Here is a 22,256-nt window from a genome sequence, read left to right as displayed (position 1 = left end):
ACATTGTTAGCCTCAAGATGTGTGTGCATGTGTGTGTGAGTGCACACATGCATTCGTGCACACACACAGATGTATATATTCTCTGTATAATTTTAGGTGAGTATGAAATATTATAATCCCCTGAGGATTATCAAACAACCTTGATGTTATTTGTCCCTCCCCTACTGTTTCAAGCTTCCTCCTACTCTCCAGTTGGAGTCCCCTCCGCCATTATTACTGCGTACCCCACTTCATCCCTGTATCCTGTTGTCTCCTCCCTGTCACCCCAGCCTGTCATGGTCCCTTAGTGCTTTTCTGGGTTTTGTCGTTACTCCAGCTGACGTACTCGCACCTGAAGACTTAGAATTAAGAACCACAGATGGTTTGTCTTCCTGGGTCGGGTTCCCTCATTTAATGTAATCGTTTCTAGTTCATCCATTTGCCTGCAGTTTCTCGTGATTCCATTTTTTCTCGCAGCTGGTTAGTATTCCGTTGCGTCTATGTGCCGTGTTATCCATTCATCTGTTGAAGGACATTTAGGTTGTTTCCACTTCCCGACTGTTCTGAATAGGGTAGCAGTGAACGTAGCAGTCATGACTAATGTGTGGACTGCAGTTTGAGTCCTTTGGGCGTATGCCAAGGAGCGATATAGCTGGGCTGTATGGTAGACTCATCTTCAGCTTCTTGGTGATTCTCCATTCTGATTTCCAGAGGGACTGTTCCGATTTGCACGCCCACTGCAGTGAGGTCCTTGTTCTCACGAGCATTTGTCGTCAGTTGTCTTGTTGATCTTGACCATGCTGGCTTGGGGAGATGAAGTCGCCAGAGTATTTTAATTTGCTTTTCCCTGGTGGCTAAGGGTAGTGAACACTCTTGAGGTATTTCTTACCTCTTTTTGTTTCTTCTCCTGAGAACTCTGTGTTCAGAGCCATAGCTCATTTCAACTGGACCATATAAACCCTCTGTCAAACACGGAGCTGAAAGACTCTCTCCTGTTTTGTGGGTCTCTCCCTCACATGTGGAGGCGAAGCTTCCTTCACTGGTAGCTGTGTACTGTGTAGAGGGCTCTTTGATTTATGAAGCCTCGTTGTCTTCTGTCGGCTTACTTCCTTGGCAGGTCGAGTCCTGACAGAGTCCTTTCCTGAGCCTATGTCCAGTAGGGAGCTCCATGTTGCCTTCCAGCAGTTCGAGTGGTCCAGGGTTCAGATTGAGGCCTTTGATCCACTCGGGTCTGATTCCATGCTGGGTGCTGGAACCGGGTCTAATTTCATGATTATGTGTGGTTCCCTGCACCGGCTGTAGAAGGTGCTGTCTTTCTCCAGCACCGTATTGTTTTAATATAATGGCTCTGTCGTGTATCATGAAGTCTGGACTAGCAATCCCTCCTGCGTTCTTTCTGTCCCAGATTGCTTTGGGTCTCAGGGGTCTTCTGGCTCCATATGAGTTTTAGTTTTGTTTTTCTGTTTCTATTTCTGCAAAGAACGCTGCGGGTGTTCTGACTGGGATTGCATTGAATCTGTAGGTTGGTTTAGGTAGAATGGTCCTTTTCACAATATTGATTCCACCAACCCACAAACGCAAGGTGTCTTTCCATTTTCTGTGCCATTCTTAAACTCTTTCTTCGGACATTTTAAGTTTTTGTTGTGAAGGGCTTTTGCCTTCCTGATTAGGTTTGTTCCAAGACATTTTGTTGTCTTGGATGCTCCTGTGAATGGGAGTGTGTCTGTGATCTCGTTTTCAGTGTGTGGTTTTGGTGTACAGAAAAACTACTGCGTTTTGTAAGTTGTTTTTGTACCTGCCACTTTGCTGAAATTATTTCTAGTTTTCTGGTGGAATTCTTGGGATCTCACGTATAATACTGTCTGCAGATAGAGACCATTTGACTTCGCTCCTGCTCGTGTCCCTCTAATTCTTCCCTTGCCCTATCCCTCCGGCCAGTGCTTCTCGCAGCCTACTGAAAAGGAGCGGGGACAGTGGACATCCCTGCCTAGTTCTTGACGTTAATGTGACGGCTTCAGGGTCTTCTCGAGTTAGAATGATGTTGGCTGTGGGGCTGCCGCTCAGCCTTCAGTGTGTTGAGGTTTGCTCCCTCCGGCCCTACTCTCTGGGGCTTTTGTCACAAATGCACGTTAGGTTTTGTCAAAGGCTTTTTCTGCATCTGTTGAGATGATCATGTGATTTTTGTCTTTAAGTCTATTATGATTTATTACATTTATTGACTTATATATGCTGCATCAACTCTGCATTTGTCAGATCAAGCCAGCTTGATTGTGGTAGACGGTACTGATATGTGCGGGTATTCGTTTTGCTGGAATTTTACTGAGGATTTTTGCATTTGTTTCCCATATGTGTGTGTGGGGGTTGTGTGTGTGTATGGTGTGTGTGTGTGTGTGTGTGGTGTATGTGTATGGTGTGTGTGTATGGTGTGTGTGTGTGGTGTGTGTGTATGGTGTATGTGTATGGTGTATGTGTATGGTGTGTGTGTATGGTGTGTGTGTGTGGTGTGTGTGTATGGTGTATGTGTATGGTGTGTGTGTATGGTATGTGTGTGTGGTGTGTGTGTGTATGGTATATGTGTATGGTGTGTGTGTGTGTGTGGTGTGTGTGTGTATGGTGTGTGTGTATGGTGTATGTGTGTGGTGTGTGTGTCTGGTGTATGTGTATGGTGTGTGTGTATGGTGTGTGTGTGTGGTGTGTGTGTATGGTGTGTGTGTGGTGTGTGTGTATGGTGTATGTGTATGTGTGGTGTTGTTTGTGGTGTGTGGGTGTGTGTGTATGGTGTATGTGTGTGGTTGTGTGTGTGTATGGTGTGTGTGTGGTGTGTGTTCGTAGTTGTATGTGTGTGATATGTGTATGTATTGTGTGTGTGTGGTGTGTGTATGGTTTATGTGTGTGGTGTGTGTATGGTGTATGTGTGTGGTGTGTGTATGGTGTATGTGTGGTGTGTGTGGTGTGTATGTATGGTGTGTGTGTGGTGTGTGTGTATGATGTATGTGTGTGGTGAGTATGATGTGTGTGATGTGTGTGGTGTGTGTGTGTGTGTGTGTGTGTGTGTGTGTGCGTCTGGTGTGTGTGTATGGTGTGTGCGTCTGGTGTGTGTGTATGGTGTTGTGTGTGGTGCTGTGTCTGGTGTCTGTGTGTGGTGTGTTGTCTCTCGTGTCTGTGTGTGGTGTCTGTGTGGTGTATCTGTGGTGTATGTATGTGGTGTGTGTGTATGGTGTATGTGTGTGGTGTGTGTGTATGGTGTATGTGTGGTATGTATATGGTGTGTGTATGTGTGTGTGTGTGTGGTGTGTGTATGGTGTATGTGTGGTTTGTATATGGTGTGTGTGGTGTGTGTGTGTATGGTGTATGTGTGGTGTGTATATGGTATGTGTGGTATCTGTGGTGTGTGTGTGTGTAGTGTTATTCCATTGTGCCCATATCTGTTAAAGCTGCTTTATGTGTATATTCTCCCCCAACCATCCCTTGCTTGTGTCTATTGATTTTGTTTTCAATAGTATAATCAAGAAGGAAGCTTTTTATAGCATAGTTGCTATCAGAATTGGGAGATGTACAGAAGACCAGGAGGGGCACCGTGTTACTGGGCTGGCATGTGGTGTGAGACGCTTTCTTTATACAGGCAAAAAGTAGTTCTTGTATTTTCCTTGTGATTATGAAATTATTTTTGTACTGATGCTGTTTCCAAAATTGGAAAATATTGGCTAATCAAGTGTTTAATGAAAACAGTTACAAGAGTATGCCTAAACCATTCTTCTCACACATGCATGCACAAAGAGAGAGAGAGAGAGAGATGGACAGACAGACATACCGACAGACACACACACACAGCTCATGTGTGCATGCATCCATGCCCTGATAGGACCGTGCACTTGCAGTGCTGGAGGCGAGGGGCTGCTTCTTGCTCAGGTGCTGGGCATCCTCTGTGACATGCTCAGCGTCCTGCCGATTCGTCAACACACTGAAGCAGACAAACCGGCATGACTCTGGGGGTGAAGGGGAGAGCTGCTAACTATCAGGAGGAGTCAGAAACCCAAGCAGGGCCATGTAAGAAGAGTTTGCTAAGCAGGGAGTAAAGAGGAAGTTCTAGAAAGGATCACCCATGTCCATGTGTACCAGCCAGAGGAGCCTGCGTCCAGCCAGCCACTGCTGGGGTGTGGAGTGAGTTATGGAGGGAGGGAAGAAGAAGGAGGCCAGCCGTGGGAAAGTCAGTGCTATTGGGACCCTGTGGAAACGGCTGCTGATGGACACCTGCCTCTGCACGGGCAGTGCGACTCCTGCCAGGGATGTGACCACGTGCTCAGAGAAGCAAGGACGGGGCACACGTGACTAAGCCAGATATTGAAGGGAAGGTTTCAGGCTGAGTTCCTGAGCCTGGGGCTGCCACTGTTAGGACCAAACTCACTTCCCTGGCTGGAGCCACAGAGAACACCGAGAGTGTTCAGGGAGAGACTAGAGCAAGAACGGAGGAAACGGGAGACCCGGGAGGGGAGGGCCATGTGAGGAGTCAGCGAGAATCCCTCAAGGAAAAGAGTTTAAGACAAAAGGGGAAGAGATTTGAGGAATAGAGAGTAGGGCGGTGAGAGGTGTCTGTGCCGTGGCTGGATGACCGGCCAGAGTCTTACGTGACTTCGCATCTGACCAGGAAAGATTCCATTGCTGACTACAGTCTCTTTCGTCAGATCCCAGGCCACTCGTGGGAATTGAACTCACACTTGGTCGTTGCCCAACTACTTACCAGAGGTTTGAAGTGAGGATGGGAGTCACACACTTGACCATTGTTTGGCCATGAGGGTGTTTGAAGACCAACATGCGTCTCTCACCCTGAAATGAGGCTAAGTGTCTCTTCAGATGTCTTCCTGCCAGTGTTGGAAATCCATTCTCATAGTGGTTTTTCTTTGTTTGTTTGCATAGCTTGGCGCCCGTGTTTGCTCTCTTTGTACCATTTTACTGCTCCATCCCAAGAGTCCAAGTGGCACAGATTCTGGGCCCGCTGTCCATCACAAACAAGACACTGATCTATATATTGGGACTGCAGGTACAGTATACGTTGTATGTTCACATCTCTCTGACCAGATCTGGGTGGCTTGGGGTTTTGGTTTTGTTTTGCTCTCTCTTCTTTTGTCTTTCCCTCCTTGAACAATGTTTCCATAAGTCTTGATGATCTCTATCGTGCTCAGAGGAAGTGTTACGGAGCGAGGGCATCAAGGTGAAGACATGCTAGAATACTTTGATAGCCTCTAAAAATCTGATAAAAGCTTCCACTGTAATCTGTATCAGTGGAAAATACTTTCACTTAATCAACGTAGTTGTTTGTAATTACATTTAAGAATCATAGTTTGAAGTGGAACGAGAATAGTGGAAAATGGAAAATCCATGTCAGAGTCGGTCTGTCGTGTGCTGTGCCACACACGAAGCTATGACAGGGACCCCAGCGTGCTCTGCCGTCCGAGCTGCAGAGTTTGCAGGAAGCATGATCAAGCTGAGTATCTAAGACTCAGAGACTGAAGCAGGCTCAAGGCCAGAACCCACTCTGGCTGCAGAATAAGTAAAGCCTGTCTCAGCAGTAGGGGCTGTGGAGATGACTCCATTAAGGACCCAGGGTCAGTTCCCAGCATTTCCCGACACCCCCTTCAGGCAGCTCAAAACTGCTTGTAACTCCAGCTCCAGGAGACCCGATGTTGGCTTCTGACTTTGCCCGCAGACACACACACACACAAACACACATGAGATGAAAAAGAATTCTTAAAGTGAGAAGACACCTTAGAGAAACCGCAGTGGTAAAATGCTTGCCCAGCCAGTCCAGGGCCCCAGGTCAAGGTCCAGCATGCTCTCCTACAGAGAGAAGGCGGAAGTGGCATCGCCCACTTTGGTGCAGACATGGTGGCAAAGTCGTGCTTTACGATGGCCTTGCTGTGAAGCCACCGGAGCCTTTGTCTGACTTGAAAAGCAAACTTTGAAGGTCGGCTGCCCTAGCACCCAGTGTGCTAGAAGGCATGGTGCTCTCCAGGTTTCTGTCTGCATTCTCTGGCACTTTCTTCCTTTCCTCTCGCAGCTTCCTGTGGCACCCTGTGTAGCTTGGCCTTGATTACCCCAATAGCGCTCATTATGCCCCTTATCCCACACATGGCAGACCAGAGGCCAGCTTCACAGTGACGTGCCCCTCCCCCTCCCTGTCACCCTCAGCTATCAGTGACTCATCTGGGGTGTTCTCACCATGGTGTGTTCACCCCTCACCGTTCAGCCTTACACCATGACACGTGGGTCCCTCCTCACTCTGTCTGCCATGGCTTTCTCTGTCAAGTTCAGAAACCCCTGGAGTCTCCTGGTGACTGGTTCTCCCTTCTCTGATGCTAGGTGAAAGCACCAAGGACATACAGGTCCTTAGTTACGGGGTGGGTGAAAGCCATTAGGACCTCGGGGGGTTCAGCTTGGTGACTACAGCCCCTTAGCCCTGCCCGAGGGAAGAGATGTCAGTGCCACTACCTCAGGTAGTTTCCAAGTCAATACAGATTTCTGCTGTTGTCATAAGAGGAGCACTGACTGGAGAGGCAGGAGGTGGTGTCGTATGGAAGTGGAGGCGCCTCCAGAATGACAGCCAGGTCCTCGTCTGCAGCACCACTTCCCTGCTCTCCACTGTAAAGTCCAGATGCCTGAAGTTTTCGTCCTCCCCTCCCTCCATACACTCTGGGTGTTCTTGCATATTCCATGTGTGTGTTTGTGTGTTATACTTGTTACCATAGGTGTGTGTGCAGACTTAATGTGTTTCCTGATTGCTTGACACCTTTGTTTTTGGAGATGGAGATTCACTGGAATCCAGCCTCTGAACGCTGGGGTTACACCCATGCATCGCTGTGCTGACTTACTGTGTGTTCTGGGGATCTGAACTCAGGTCTTCATGATGGTGTAACAGACACTGCTGCACTGAGCCGTCTCCCCACAGCCCCAGCTCCTCTCCTGCATATTTCTCTGGCTTTCTCTCTCCCTACCACGGACACTTGAAACCAGGAATATTAGACAGATGGGTAGACAGGCAAATAACTTTAATCATCCTAAGAGCCGGAGTGCTTGTTTGGGGACACATATGTAAGCCATCGACGGTGGCTTAGCGGTGTAGTAAATGTTAGGTGTTCACTTCCCAGGGAATCCAGCTCAGAAGCACGTTCATGCCCTTTCAGAGTGCAAACAGAAGCACGCGGTGCTAAGGCAAGGGAGGTCAGAGGCTGAAGAAATTGTTCTTTTACTGACAGAATGGCAAGCTGCTTTACGTGTATATGAGAGACACTAGGGTGACAAGCACAGAGCCACGGGGCAGAACGCCCCAGTCACTCCTCCTGTTGTTGCCTGACCCAGAGCAAGTCCTCGGTGGCTGATGAGAAACCCTAGTATATGAAATGCCTGGAGAGCAGTGCCTGGCTCTAGGAAATGGTGGCTGCTTTTAGATTCATCCTCTCCCAAGAGGAAATGCTTGCTCACATTGTCCTCATCCTTGTTATGAGAGCTGGGTATACATCGGCCTAGCGTCGTGCAGACGGAACGTCAGGTGGACAGTGGAGCCACTGGAGCACAGGCTGCGGCCTCCTTTCCCTCCGTGCATGTCTGTGTTCCGTGTTCCTGTGTTGTGTGTGCAGAGCCCTGAAGCGTCTGTTTCGCGCAGTAGCAGCAGTGAGTCTGAACTGCACTGCTTCAGTGTTCTCTGTCTTTCTCCGCTGGCTCTGCAGCTCCCCACGGAACCTTCCGAAACTCTGCAGGAAGCCAGGGGCCTTTCATTCTTATGGGACACTGGAGATGCCTTGTGATTTGTTGTTGTTTTGTTTCTTAGAACCTTGAGCACATCTCTCAGACAAAAATTTGGAAAACAAAATAAGAAATTCTTTTCTAATTCTAATTGGAATTAATTAGAAAATAAAATTCTAATGCTCTCATACCTTTGCTTTGTTTTTACTAGATACTCTTTTTATTTCAATTTTAACAACTTTATTTTACTTTTTTTTTTTTAACAAAATAAGATAATAATAAGATAAAACAAAAAACCACCACAGGGAAATTGAATGAAGCAAACCAACAGAAGGAAAGAGCCCCAAGAGACCCACTTGTTCGCACATCAAGGAGTCCCATAACGTACTGAAGCTGTAGCCACGCACAGAGGACCTGGGGAACTAGCTCTCCCTACCTTGGATGAAGTAGAATGAGCCTTTTCATTCCAAAAAAGGGTGCTCTCGGTCATGGACGCAGATGCTGGCAAGTTCTCCATCCCAAATGTACACAAAGCAGGGATGAGAAATTAGAATTAGGAAAGTCATATGAACAGCTCTAAAGAGCATTACCTGCCCAGTAAGTAATTAAAATTAGGAAAGTCATATGAACAGCTCTAAAGAGCATTACCTGCCCAGTAAGTAATTAAAATTAGGAAAGTCATATGAACAGCTCTAAAGAGCATTACCTGCCCCAGTAAGAAATTAGAATTAGGAAAGTCATATGAACAGCTCTAAAGAGCATTACCTGCCCCAGTAAGGACAATGGCTAGTATTTCTACATCGTTAATGCTGATTATTTATTTATAGTTGTTTACTGTAAGTCACTACGGGCCCGCTTGTAAGAATGTCCTTGAAATTCAGTTATTTTTCCTTTGCATGTCAGGGGCCAGGTTCAAACACTTGTTATCAGCTACAGAAAGCCTGGAGTCTTTTGCTTAACATCCTATTTTCTTTTAAATAAACAGAATTGCTGTTCCTTTGCCTTCCATTGCTTCCCTAAATTATGCCATGCATGGTTGATGTGCAGTGCCTGTGGCCGCCACCGCGGTGTGTAAGGCTGCGTGTGCTGTGGCTGTGTGGGATCTCATTTTTAGCTGCCTTCTCTTTTCTTTTGTAGCTTTTCGCCTCTGGCCCCTACGTCTGGATTGTAGCCATAAGTGGACTTGTAAGTGTGATTTTTTTTTTTTTTAACCTCCTTCCCCTGATTTCCCTCATCTTTTAAAAGGAAGAAAAAAATATGGGGAAAAAAAGCCATGCTTAGATTGTAGGTCACACACACGTGTCTCCAGTGTTTTTACCCGTGTCAGGTGTAGCTTGATGTTCCTTCCTTTGTGACTAAAATAGCGCAGTTACACGGAAGACCAGCATCAAGGCAAAGGAGAACAGTTGGTATCGAGTTTCAGAGTTACTTGAATGAAGAAGGTTTTCGATGTTTTTTTTTGTCAGTGTTGTTTTAAATGGCATCAGTGGTCTAATTCATAGTAAAAAGAGATAACAAAGAAGGGAGATGCCGGGCCCTTCTGAGCAGAACAGCTACTCCACTTCAGGAGAGCTTCTCCACTTCAGGAGAGATACTCCACTTCAGGAGAGCTTCTCCACTTGTGTAAGAGACATGGTTGTGGAGGGAAAAGATGAGGTGACCTGCCAAGTCAGGTGGTTCTGTGTGGGACCAAGATCACGGTGTTTGTGGCCAGAGGGGGGAGAAGGGAGCATGCTGGAGGTTTTGGTATCCTCACCTGGAGATTTCCCAGGTCCACAAAAATTCATTGCACTTTAGAAAACACTTTAGCCGGGCTGGCGGTGGTGGTGCACGCCTTTAATCCCAACACTCGGGAGGCAGAGGCAGGTGGATCTCTGTGAGTTCAAGGCCAGCCTGGGCTACAAGCACTAGTTCCAAGGCAGGCTCCAAAAACTACAGAGAAACCCTGTCTGGGGGGAAAAAACACTTTAAAAGAAATGTTGAGCATGCAGCTGAGACTGATGCCTCATGACTTGAATGTAAACTTGTGGACATATATTTGTAACAAGTGTACATAGAAAATAGTTTTCATCTCTTTCTTTAAAAAGTTAAGAAAATTACAGAATGGGTTTATAGAAATGTGCGTCGTATCAAGGGGGGACAATACTTACGCCCCCACTGCAGACCCTCCCTGCCAGTCAGTCACACTGACCCTTGTTTTCTGAAGGAGTGACTAGGACTTTGGGCCACCCTGAGGGCTTGTGACACTTTCTCCAGACTCTCTAAACTCTGTTAGGTCACTTCAGACAGTATGCGGTCATTCACTTCCCTTATCTTGTGCTCCCAGCTAAGGTTCTGAGGATCATTTACCCAGGACCCCATAGTGAGGCTTCCAGGGGACACTGGTTCTCATTTCCCTCCCCTCTTCCCCAAACCCCTCTCTCCTTTCTCCCTGTCCGTTCTCTTCTCTCTCTTCCTCTTCTCTCCTCTCTCTCCTCTCTCTTCTTTCCTCTCCCATCCCCTCCCCTCTCTTCTTTTCCCCTCCCCTCCCCTCCCCTCCCCTCCCCCCTCCCCTCCCCTCCCCTCCCCTCCCCTCCCCTCCCCTTCTCTCTCCTCCCCTTCCCTCCTCTCCTCCCTCTGCCCCTCTCTGTCTTCTTTTCTCCCCCTCCCCTACACTCCTCTCTTCTCCCCTCCTCTCCTCCCTCCCCCCTCTCTCTTTCCTCCCCCCTTCCCCCTTGAGTCTGGGTTTATTCTGCCCCCCACGCTCACCTTGAGCTCACAGCTGTCCTGTCCTGTTGGGATCACAGTTGAGAGCCATCTGGTGTTCTTGAGACCTGAGGTGGTTTAGGGTCATTCAGGGGTCAGTTTTGCCCTGAGAGCTGCAGGTAGGAGCAGTGGCATCGGAGTTTTGCCGGCAGTGGTGATCTCCAGCCTCATTTTCGGATGTTCTAAAGCATGCTGGAACATGGGAACCACCTTTGTCACTGTGCGGGGTTTCTGCAGGCTCATTATCCAACTGTAACGTGTCTGTCTTAATAACACACTATGATACGTTTGTTTTAAGTGTCCTATTTTCTTTCTTTCGCTATTCTGTTTTTAGACTTGTGGTGGTAAATTCGGTGCTCACTGTCACCTCAGAAAGTCTCATTCTGTGACAGTCGGGTTCTAGAACTGGGGGTGCTTTTCTCAGCTGTTAGTCTTTCTAGACTCTTAAAGTGTTGAGGTGGAAGGCGTGTCTCTTGCAGTCTGCATCCTAACAGCCAGTAAGTGAGTTAACCTTTGAAAGGACTCAAGGGTCCTAATAATTTCTAAAAAAAAAAAAAAAAAAAAAAAAATCTTTTTTTTCAGAGGAGTAAATAGGTCCCCGTTGTGTCTGACGTAGAATTCCAGGATGACTTGGCATTTCGAGGAGTCTGTTATCATGAACCATTCATGAACCAATTGAATTTTTTCTTTTACAGTAATTATCCCAAATCTGCTAAATCTTTATATTAATCTCTTATTTTTCCAGCATATAGATAACACCTTGTTTGTTTCCGATGACTGCTCATGAGCTTAGCGTGTATGGTGCCCCCAGCATGATGTGTTGGTTAAAATAAAATGATTGGTAGCAGCACTAAGCATAGTGAGTGTTCTTTCTACTGTGCCATGCGTGCTGGCGCTTGTTTCCGAGTGTTGCTTCTCTCTGACTTTCTCTCATCACGAGGCCGTAGGTCGTATATCATAGGCTGTGAAGATAAGAGGGGGTTTGGTTTATAAGCAGAGCATGGTGCTGCACCCCTATAATCTCAGCATTCAAGAGGCAGAAGCAGGAAGATTGTGAGTTCAAAGCCAGCCTAGGCTGCAGAGTAAGATCCTGTCTCTAACAAGCAAAACCAGAACAATAGCCTTCTTTGTGAATGGCTGAGAGAGTCACAAAGCCACAGTCCGTCCAGAGGCCTCTTACTCAACGTGACTTCTCCTTTTCCCTGTAGATGACTTAACTTCCTTTTTCTTTCTTCCTTTTGGTTTTAATGCTTACTAAAATACCTAAACGTTAAAATTCATGCTACAAGAAAGAATTGTACAGACGGCATTCCTTATTGCAAACGGTATTACAAAACCTATCTGTGGGGCCACCAAATGGCCTGGTGGGTGCTTGCTGCCCAGCCTAACGATCCAGTGACCCACACACACACAGGTGCGCACACACACGCATGCATGCACAAATAAATAAATGTCATGAAAGTCATTACCTGTATGAGCATATATATACATAAACTTTCACCATCGGAAGCCATCATGTATAAAATATATATACATGTTTATGAAATAATTTTACTTAACTCTGGCAATTAATATGTGGTTTGTTTTATTTGGGGGCGAGTGGGCAGGACTGGGGATGTACCTCAGTGGTAGAATGCTTGCATAATATGCATAAGATTCTGGGTTTAGTCCCTACCTAGCGCCAGGGACATTGTGTAAAACAGCGGTTCTCAACCTGTTAGGGGTTGCATATCAGATATCCTGCATATCAAATATTTACATTACAATTCATAACAGTAGCAAAATTACAGTTATGAAGTATTGACAAAATAATTTTATGGTTGGGGTCACCACAACATGGGGAAATTTTATTAAAGGGTTGCAGCATTAGGAAGGCTGAGAGCCACTGGTGTAATACGTAAGTTGTTTGTTATTTGCTGTCTTTGAAACTAAAAGCTATTCATGTTTTCCTGGAAAGCTAACTTCAGCTGGAGTTTAAGTTTTTTATACGCTGATTTCTGTTAGTTTGAACAGTTTCTATCTTTTCTTGTGTTGTTTCTTCTTAATGATTACTCATGAAGGAAGCTTCCAAAATTCAGTGCCAAGTACAAATACCTGCTTCATGAGGTGCCACCACTTTCCGGGTTTCCTTTGACCACGTTTTGCACAGGCTTTGGATCCATGGGAAATTCTCAGAGAAGATTCACATAGATACAAAAGGTATCTGTAACACAAAGGATGGATTAAGGCCAAGTGGGGTTCATGGCTAGCATGTAGTGGGAGCAGAGTAGGGGGCTGAAGGGGGTTGGGGGGCTGTCCCTCTAGCACCATCTCTGTCCTGGTACTTCTCCATTTCCTGCAGTTTCATGAATCGTAGTAATGAGTCATAGCCACTAGGATGTACCTTGACTCTCAAAAGCGTGGTCCGCCTCAGCCATGATTAAAACAGAAAGAACCTGCTTCTGCCAGGTTTATGTTCTCACAGTCCACGTCTTTATCACTTGCTCCTTTTCAAGCTATTTAAGAGCAGATTAACTGCCCCTCTGTCTCCCAGTCCCCAGGAGCATGTGGTTCCCGCATGGTACCCTTTGTACTTGGCCTGTGCACAGCACATCAGACTTGGGTTATCTTGTGATTGATCTTAGTGTGAAAAAGAATCTCTTACCCACTGTAGGGTAGAAGTGTACATAGAAGCCAGATTGTATCGAGCCCGAGTGTGGTTTGGGCTGGGGTTGTTTTCTGTGGGCACTTAGGCTCTTCAGAGCTCTTCAAGCAAACACTCAGATGGTACAAGATTGTCGCTCCTGCTGGGTGTTCATGAACGCGGCGGAAAGAGAAGATGGGTTTACCTCAAAGCCGTCAGGTGTCTCCTGTGCTGGCTCTGATTTGCCTGCCTCTTCTTCACATGGCTTACTTCTAAAGACAAAAACAAATAAGTAAACAAACCAGTGTCTTAAGACTGGTGGAAACGTGGGTAAATTTAGGGGATCTGACCCCCTCCCCCCGGGTGGTGAGAACTAATGTGTAGGCCATCAGCCTGGGTGTGTCTTTTTCTTCTCTTTGTGTTTCCTTTTTTTCTGTCTATTCTTTCTTCCCCAGACTTCTCATGCAGACTGACCAAACAGGGTCAGGGTAGCAGGGTGAATAATTCATGTATTGATCAAGGCCTTCAGTTCCCTGAACTCTGGAATTCACAAGCTAGAGTCCCAAATTTAGCAGTTCATTGGAAACAAAGTCAGAGGCTATAAGAGAAATCAAGGCTGGCTAAAACTTTGAGGTTGCTTAGCCTTGAAGGCCCACAAGGAGAAGCAGGACCACCCAAGACTCCAAGGAGACACCCACACTTAGAGGGAGCCTTCACCCTTTGAGAAACAAAGAGCAGTTATGACCCCAGTGCATGTCACACACAGAGTCATACCCACGTTTATGCGGTTGTTCCCTTCCTGCCTCCCTCTTTGCTCCCCCTGCTCTGTCCTGACCCCAGGACCCTGGACCCACTAAAAGAAACCACCTGTTCCATTTGGAGGTTCATCTGTTTGGAGGGTCATCTGTTTGGAGGGTCATCTGTTTGGAGGTGAAATGTAATTGGTTCTCATAGTCTCATAGGGAGTGGTACTATTAGGAGGTTTGTTGGAGTGGGTGTTGTCTTGTTGGAGGAACTGTGTCACTGTGGGGGTGGGCTTTGAGGTTTCCTATGCTCAGGATACTGCCCAGTGTTTCAGTTGACTTCCTGTTGTCTGCAAGATGTAGGGCTCTCAGCTGCAGCTACAGCACCACGTCTGCCTATACACAGTCATGCTCCCCACCATGATGATAATGGACTGAACCTCTGAAACTATAGGCAAGCCACCCCAATTAAATGTTTTCTTTATTAGAGTTGCCATGGTCATGGTGTCTCTTCACAGCAATAAAAACCCTAACTAAGGCAGTCTGTTTGGTGGTTGATCTGTTTGGAGGTTGCATCTCAGTCCAGGGCCAGTGATCAATGAATTCCAGACAGGGGTCACATAGGGCCCAGGGACCATAGACGTGTGGCAGTGGTAGTGATGCTGCTGTTACTGGCATCGTCTTAGGGGCTTTTGTTTGTTTTCTCAGATAGGCTCTCACTCTGTCTGTTACCCAGAGTAGCCTGAAACATATGTCGTAACCCAAGCTGCATTCAGACCTATTCTCTACATCCCTGCCTCATAGATGGTAGATTGTAGGCATGCAGGCACACACCTCTGCGTCTGGCAGATGTTCATGCTAGTGGCTTTAGCTGGCTTTAGCTGGCCGTAGCTGGCCATGTCTTGCACAGGGCAGCTCTTCAGTTGATCCCCACAGTCACCTTGCCCAGATCAGAGCCCAGCGTCCAGATACAGCCCCACCATACATCACTGCCTCCTCTAGCATTTTGTTCAAGTCCTGACCCAAGCCTTTTCTTATCCCTCCTTCCTTGTGTGTGTGTATGTCTGCACATACACGTTTATACACGTCTGTATATCGCGATGTGAGTATTTAATGAGATCTGGCCTCACTGATCATTTAAATGTGTTGTTGATACAATCACAGTGTCACATGTTAGTTCTCGAGTTTATTCATTTGCTTCACTAGAGCTTAATAATTTGCTCTGCTCTGCCTGGATCCCTAGCAGCCACCGCTCCACTCTGCTCCCAGGGCTTCTCTTAGGGACTGTTACACATCATGCATTGATTGTCTTGTGATTAGTCATTTGTTTCAGTTAGTGTGAGAGCTTTCTGATTCATTTAGATTGTTGCATAGGGAGGATTTCAGTTCCCTTTCAGAGACAAAAGGCTTATCCGTTCATGGATCAGTGGACATTGATCATCAATTATTGTAGATAGCACTACAGGGAAAATGAGGGTTCTAATTCAATTATTTTTTAAGTTTTTCAAATTACATTAATTTTTTTGTTTATTCATTTATTTTGTGTGTGTATGTGCATATGTGTGGGTGACATGTCATGGCACATATGTGGAGGTCGGAGGACAACTTGCTGGAGCTGGTTCTTCTCATGCAGATCCTGGGTATCCAGCTGAGGATGTCAGGCTTAACGACAAGTGCCCTTCATATCCCACCGAGCCACCTCACCAACATCCTGATTTTAATTTTTTAATTATGTACTTAGAGGTGGGATTATTGTATTAAATGATAGTTCTGTCTCTATAAAAAAACATTGTATGTGAATGAGTTTGCCTCATGTAAGTCTATGTGCCATGTGTGTGCAGTCCCTGTAGAGGCCAGGAGAGTGTGGGATCCCTGGAACTGGAGTCACAGCTCCTGAAGCCAGGTCCCCTGTAAGGTGGGCTGCCTCTCTAGTTCCGCAAGCCTGACACTAAAGGACACAGCTAGGAACAGCCTTCTACAGCCTCCTCTGTGGACAGCCCAGGCCTCATCCTCACCATGTATTTCACACCTTCCCGTGGGTGGTGGACACAGAAGACAGTGTAAGGCACCGTCAGCTAGTTTCAGGGTGCTAGTTACAGAATGGAGAGGTGGAGACAAAGACAAGGCGCAGCACTGTGCGCTGTGGAGATTTCTGGTAGATTAGCTTGTCATTCACATGACATAATATCTTCACATTGTCTGCCTAGCAAGAGACTGGGCATTATTAATCAGTTTTGATTATCTTAGAGCTGTTAGGTTGGTGTGTGTGCGTGTGCGTGTGTGCGTGTGCGTGTGTTTAAATAGGCGAGTACAATGTTTATTCCTCTTTGGAGCTAACTGTGTTGATATTTCTCTTCTGTCTTATAATCTCCAGCCATCTACCCCTGCAGCAACATGGGCCTTCTGTCGACTGTTTTGCTCTTTTCGAAGTCTGTGTATTTTGTAGAATATGAAGTTGTGGTTTGATGAGAATGACCCTCATGGCTCAGATGTTTGAATGCTTGGTCCCCAGCTACTGGAACTGTCTGGGAATGAGTAGGAGGTGTGGCCTTATTGGAACAGCTTTGGCCTTGTTGGCGGAGGTGTGTCACTGAGGATAGACTTTGAGGTTCCTGAAGCCCACACCAAGCCTGGTGTCTCTGCCTCTGCCTGTTGCTTGTGGATCAAGATGTAAAGGTCTCAACTACTCCTTCAGTGCTATGCCTGTCTGCTTATTGTCATGATCATCATGAACTAATCCTTTCAAAGTGTAAGCAAGCCCCCAGTTAAGTGCTTTCTTTTTTAAGAGTTGTCTTGGTCAAGGTATCTCTTCATGGCAATAGAACAGTGACTAAGACTGAAGTCTTTTGTATTTTCTATTATTCTTTTAATAATTTATTTTTATTTTATGTTCATTGGTGCTTTCCCTGACTGTATGTTTGTGTGAGGGTGTCAGATCACCTGGAACTGCAGTTACAGACAGGTGTGAGCTGCCGTGTGGGTGCCATGGATTGAATCCAGGCTGTCCTATCTAGGGACAAGCACCCCTACCTTTAAGGTGCCATGGATTGAATCCAGGCTGTCCTATCTAGGTAGTATCTATCTAGGTAGTATGTGGTAACTGACTTGAAATGGACAGGTGTACCAGCAGGATGCTGTGACTCCCAAGAGTGGGTCAGGACACAGCTGCTCTGCTCTGCTCTGCTTTCTCTTGGGAAAGCCAGCTGCTGTGACCTGGAGACACGGAAATGCCCATGGCAGGGGCTCAGCCTTTCTCTCAGCATTCGGCACTAACTTGCCAGGTGTGCTCTTGACCCATCTTGGAAGTTCATCTTTGGTCATGTCAGGTCTTCAGATGAGTCGAGGGTGACTAACATCTCGACTGAATGCAGCTTCTTGAGAGACTTTGAGTCATAACCATTACCCAGCTAAGCTGCTTCCAGATCCCTTCCTCACACATAGAAAGAACAGCCTGCGTGGCTGATAAACACCTCCTGCTCTGAGCCATGCAGTTTTACCTATTCTGTTTCTCCGGAGCCCACATCTCACGCCAGCACATAAACAGGATGACGTTTTCCAATCCAGAGCATGGCATGTATCCACATTTATTTAGCTTTCCCATATGTAACCCTCGCACAGCTGCCATTGAGACTTGCTTTTGCGGTTTTCTCCATTTGCTTAATGCTGGTGCAGAGCAAGCAGGGTTGTTTGGAGACAGCGTCCCTACTGGGTTTACTCGCGTTGTTCATTGCTTTTGTTATGTTTTCCACATTCATCGTCATGCAGTCAGGAAAGCCCTATCTGTTCCCATCTGTGCCTTGTATTTTGCTTCTCCTGTGATGCTGAATATAAGTAGCACAAGGTGGGGCAGAGGAGACGGCTGTGAGTTCAATGCTTACTACACAGCATGAGGGCCCGAGGCCAGGTCCCCAGCACCCAGCACCCAGCACCCCGCACAGGGCGATCTTGTTGGAAGTTGTCCACATTGCAGTTTTCCTCACCCTCCTGATACATACATAGCCACCTGGCTCTGCGTGTCATGGAGACAGTGATCCTTTCTAGCTTGCTCACAAGAAACAGATACCTTTGAGGATCTCTAACGTGCAGACTCATTCTTGGGGTGACCAGCAATGACTGCCATTGACCTCATTGTTCTATTAGCATTCAGCGTGGCGGAGTGGGGGACTCCATCGGGGAGACATTCTCGGTCTTCCTCTCCACTGTGCTCTGGAGCAGCCTGGCCTTCAGAAGAGTCAGTGTGTATCTGGGTAAAGAAACGAGTCCTCAGCAGGTCTGCTCTCGGGTGCTCCTGCTGCCATTCATATGCAGGGAGGCGTTTGCCCCCAGGCTTGTTTGGGTCGTGGAGACGCATGGGGTGTAGGGACTGTGGTCCCCAGGGACCCTGCTGGACAGAGGGCTCGGCACCTGGTGTCACTGCGGGTCATGGTTTCTTGCCTCTGCTTGCTGTGGTCTCAGCGTGTTGTAAACAAGACCAGATAGGTGAGGCTAGCTCTAACCAAGAGTGCTGACCTGTCCCCCACCAGCAAACTGATGTCTTTGTTGACTCTGGGCCTGCTCTGGGGCTCCCTTCCTGAAGGGTTAATGGTGTGAAACCTGAGTCAGTGTGCAGTTGACGTTCATATTTTCAGCGTCCTAAGAAGAAAACAATTTCCTGTTTTACATTCTCAGGCTTGTGAGGAAATACCTGCTGTCGTTGCCATGTGGGGACTCCTGCCTATAACCTAGAGCCACACCCTGGGACCTTGGCCCAGATATCTCACAGATGTGGGCCCAGAGTTGTCTCTGGTAGTTTGGTGCCGGTGTCCTGTTTCCTAAACAGGGTTCCCGACCTCCTGGCTAGATGCTCCGTTCTAGGCCTAGCTGGCCCCTGATGTGTGCGTGTGTGTGTTCCTTTTTGCTTTATCTTATCATCTACTGTTATCTTTGTTGCTGGCCCTCACACTGCTCTTTGGACATCCTACCTCAGAACTGGTCCTGGCTTAGTTCCTCCTGGCCTGTTGCTGTGCAGATTCTAGCATCTGGCCTCACTTCTAAGATTTATTGTGTGTGTGCGTGTATGGGTATGCACACGTGTGAGTACAGCTGCCCTTAGAGCGGGAGTTCCAGGTGACTGTGAGCAGCCTGGTGTGAGTGCTAGAACTTGACTCGGATCCTCTGAAGAGCGGCGCTCTTACCCTTGGCACCTCATTCTGTCCTTTGGCTCCCTCCCTCCCTCCCTCCCTCGCTCCCTCCCTCGCTCCCTCCCTCCCTCGCTCCCTCCCTCCCTCCCTCCCTCCCTCCCTCCCTCCCTCCCTCCCTCCCTCCCTCCCTCCCTCTCCCTGTCTTTGTTGGAGACTGTATCCAGGCCTTCATGCGTGCTAAGCAGGCATTCTACAGCTCAACTCTTTTCCCCACTCATACTCTGATTTTAAAGCCCCCTGTTTTCTTCAGCAAAGCACGACTTTGAAGACAGGACTGTCTGAGACTGAGGATGTCACCCGGTTGACAGAATGGTGCACTCTGGGCATGGTGGCACACATTTGTGCTGCTGGCTCTCAGGAGATGGAGAAGGGGGATCCGAACTTAGAGTGAGTTCAAAGCCAGCTCGGCCTAATGAGACCCTGACTCAAGAAAACTAAAAGGAGTCTTAATATAACCTAAGTAGTACTATGGAGACTTAGGTAAATCTATTCATAGGGAGATGAACTGCTAAGCTTTATGTACTCTAATCCACCATGAGTATCTGAAACATTGCACAGTGCTGTCATAGTGAAGTGCTAGACACGTGTGCACTCTTCCTCCCGTGTGTGCCCCGGCACACGTGCTCGCCATCTGGGCCTTCAAAGAAGTCCACCTCTGCGTACGTCAGACAAGGAGGAAGTCATAAAGTGTGCAGTCATTTTTGCTCAGCTTCAATTTCCCATCATGCTGCTTTAAAGAATGTAAATCTTCAATAGTTGAGAAGACGCTGAGGGCTAGAGAGGGATCAGTGGTTGCAAGCACATGTGGTCCTGCGGAAGACCTGGGATAGTTGTTAATCTCTCCCCCCAAAAAATTACTACAGGCTTTTTTCCAGAGTTCACTTTCTGCACATAATTTGTCAATTTCATCATTTTTAAAAGCAGATATTAATATCTGCAGATATTAATATCAGCAGATATTAAAGTTCCTGATTCCCAGCACCACGTGGGGCGGCTCACAGCCATCCGCGACTCCAGTCCCAGGAGCTCCATCCCCTCTTCTGATCACTGTAGGCTTGAGGCACACGCATGGCGCACATACATACGTACATGCAGATAAAATACTCATACATGTAAAATAAACTGAATAAATTTTAATAAATAAATAAGATTTTATTTTGAAACATTGAATTTATATATTAATTTGATGAAAATTGGTATCTTAACCATTTTGAACTTCCAGTTCATGGAAGTTCAGTCTTTGGCCTACAGGCCTAGCATATCCAATAGACTTTTCTGTGAAGCAGGATATTTGAGGGGCTGACTAGCCTTGTCTTAACAGTGTTTGGCAGGCATTTTCTTTTGTGTCCTGTGAATCAGTAACTATGTTGAGAGGTTCTTTAAAATCCATTAGTAGCATGAGAATGGCATATAATTCTGACTTTTAGACAGAATCATAAGGGCTTTGATACATTTGACTTAAATTTTTTGATTTGTAGCCTGCCTTTCCTGATTCATTTGCATCAGTATAGAATGTACAGGCTCCAGTTATTGGGTGTGTCATGTACAATGTGTGGAAGGATCCAGCTAGTTCTCTTTATAAGTTCAATTCTCTTTTTGGGGATAGTTGTTAATCTCTCCCCCCAAAAAAAATTACTACAGGCTTTTTTCCAGGGTTCACTTTCTGCACATAATTTGTCAATTTCATCATTTTTTAAAAGGAACTTTAATATCTGCTGAGTCTATTCCTGCTAATTGGCGGTCTCAATTTTCCTTTTATAATTAATTCAGAGACCTTTTCTATGTAAGTTTTTAATTTTTTACTTGGTTTATGTTATAAAAAGATCTATTCTAAGATAATAACTTCCCTGTGCATTAAAATCCCTATAGAGGAATGTTTGGAGGGTAATATGACCAGAATGCAGTTAAGATTCAGATCCACATGATCTATATGTGCCTCCTGTAATTTCTCTTCAATCAAAGCCAATTCTCATTCAGCATCAGCTGATATTTTCCTGGGATTGTTTAAGTCCTTGTCACCATCTAAGGTTTTATTTAAATTAATCAGTCCATCAGATTTTATCGCAGTAGTGGGCTGTAGATAAAAAATGTCTTCTAGCAATCTTTAGAAGTCATTTAAAGTCTGCAATCAATCTCCTAATTTGCACCTTTGGTGCCTAATTTTTTGTAAACCTGTTTTATAGCCTAAAAAAGCGATAGAATACCCTCTTTGTATTTTTTCAGGAGCAGTTTGTAATCCCCAACAAGGCAAAATTTCCTTTACTTCTTCAAAGATTCTTTCTAAAGTATCCATATTTGAATCAGATAGCAAAATGTTGTCCATGTAATGATAAACTATAGATTCAGGAAATTGCTTATGTATCATTTACAATTGGTTCCATACAAAATATTGACACAGGGTGGGGCTATTCAACATTCCCAGTGGGAGAATATTTCATTGATATCTTTTAGCAGGCTGAGAATTATTATAAGTAGGCACTGTCTTTTTCTTATAAAGGTATAGTGAAGTAACAATATTTTAAATCAATAACTATAAGGGGCCATTGTTTAGGCAATAGAGAAGGCAGAGGAATTCCAGACTGTAGAGAGCCTATAGGTTGAATTACCTTTTAACAGCTCTTAAATCTGTTACCATTCTCTATTTTCCAGATTTCTTTCTAGCAACATATACAGGAGGTTTCCAAGGACTGGTTGATGCTGAGAATCTAGTTGTTCCTGTACTAGCTATTCTAAAGCTTGCAGTTTTTCTATTTTTAAAGACCATTGCTTAACCCATACAGGTTTGTCTGACAACCAATTTAAAGGTAGGGCTGTTGGGAGATCAGCCACTGTTGTGCCCTGCTCTTGTACAACATGAGTGATCAGTGGCGGTTCTTTGTACTATCTTGTAATATTTTTCCCAGAAACATATTTTAATTTATGGTTTGTTTCTAAGATTGGGGAAATGTTAATCTGAGTATTCCATTGATGTAACAAATCACATCCCCTCAAATTCATTGCTGTGTTAGCTACACATGGTTTGAATATTCCTCTCTGTCCTTCTGGCCCTGTACACTCAGCCCATCTTGCACTCTGCTTTGCCTGAGATAAAGTTCCAGTTCCTAAAAACTGAACATTTACCTCCTGAAGAGCCAATTTGGATGCCAACATTCTGGTAAAATTGTGTTACATCCGCACCTGTGTCTACCAAGCCTTCAATGATAATGTCATTTATTTGCATTTATAGTTTTGGTCTTTGTTCATTTATAG

The 22,256-nt window shown here is 45.9% G+C and overlaps 1 protein-coding gene across 1 annotated transcript in view; it reads left to right on the top strand.

Annotated features, from left to right (window-relative positions):
* The window catches only part of Ubac2 (UBA domain containing 2), a 135,238-nt gene that overhangs the window by 78,384 nt on the left and 34,598 nt on the right, over nucleotides 1–22,256 (top strand). Inside the window, exons 5-6 of the mRNA XM_038310109.1 lie at nucleotides 4,894–5,017; nucleotides 8,854–8,901. Of these exons, the coding sequence (XP_038166037.1) occupies nucleotides 4,894–5,017; nucleotides 8,854–8,901 (172 nt within the window). The remainder of the gene's footprint in view (nucleotides 1–4,893; nucleotides 5,018–8,853; nucleotides 8,902–22,256) is intronic.

The sequence above is a fragment of the Arvicola amphibius genome, chromosome 13 (genome assembly GCF_903992535.2).
Source record: "Arvicola amphibius chromosome 13, mArvAmp1.2, whole genome shotgun sequence".
Taxonomy (NCBI): domain Eukaryota; kingdom Metazoa; phylum Chordata; class Mammalia; order Rodentia; family Cricetidae; genus Arvicola; species Arvicola amphibius.
The sequence above is the reverse complement of the archived record's forward strand: the minus strand, read 5'-3'. Positions and strand labels throughout refer to the sequence as shown.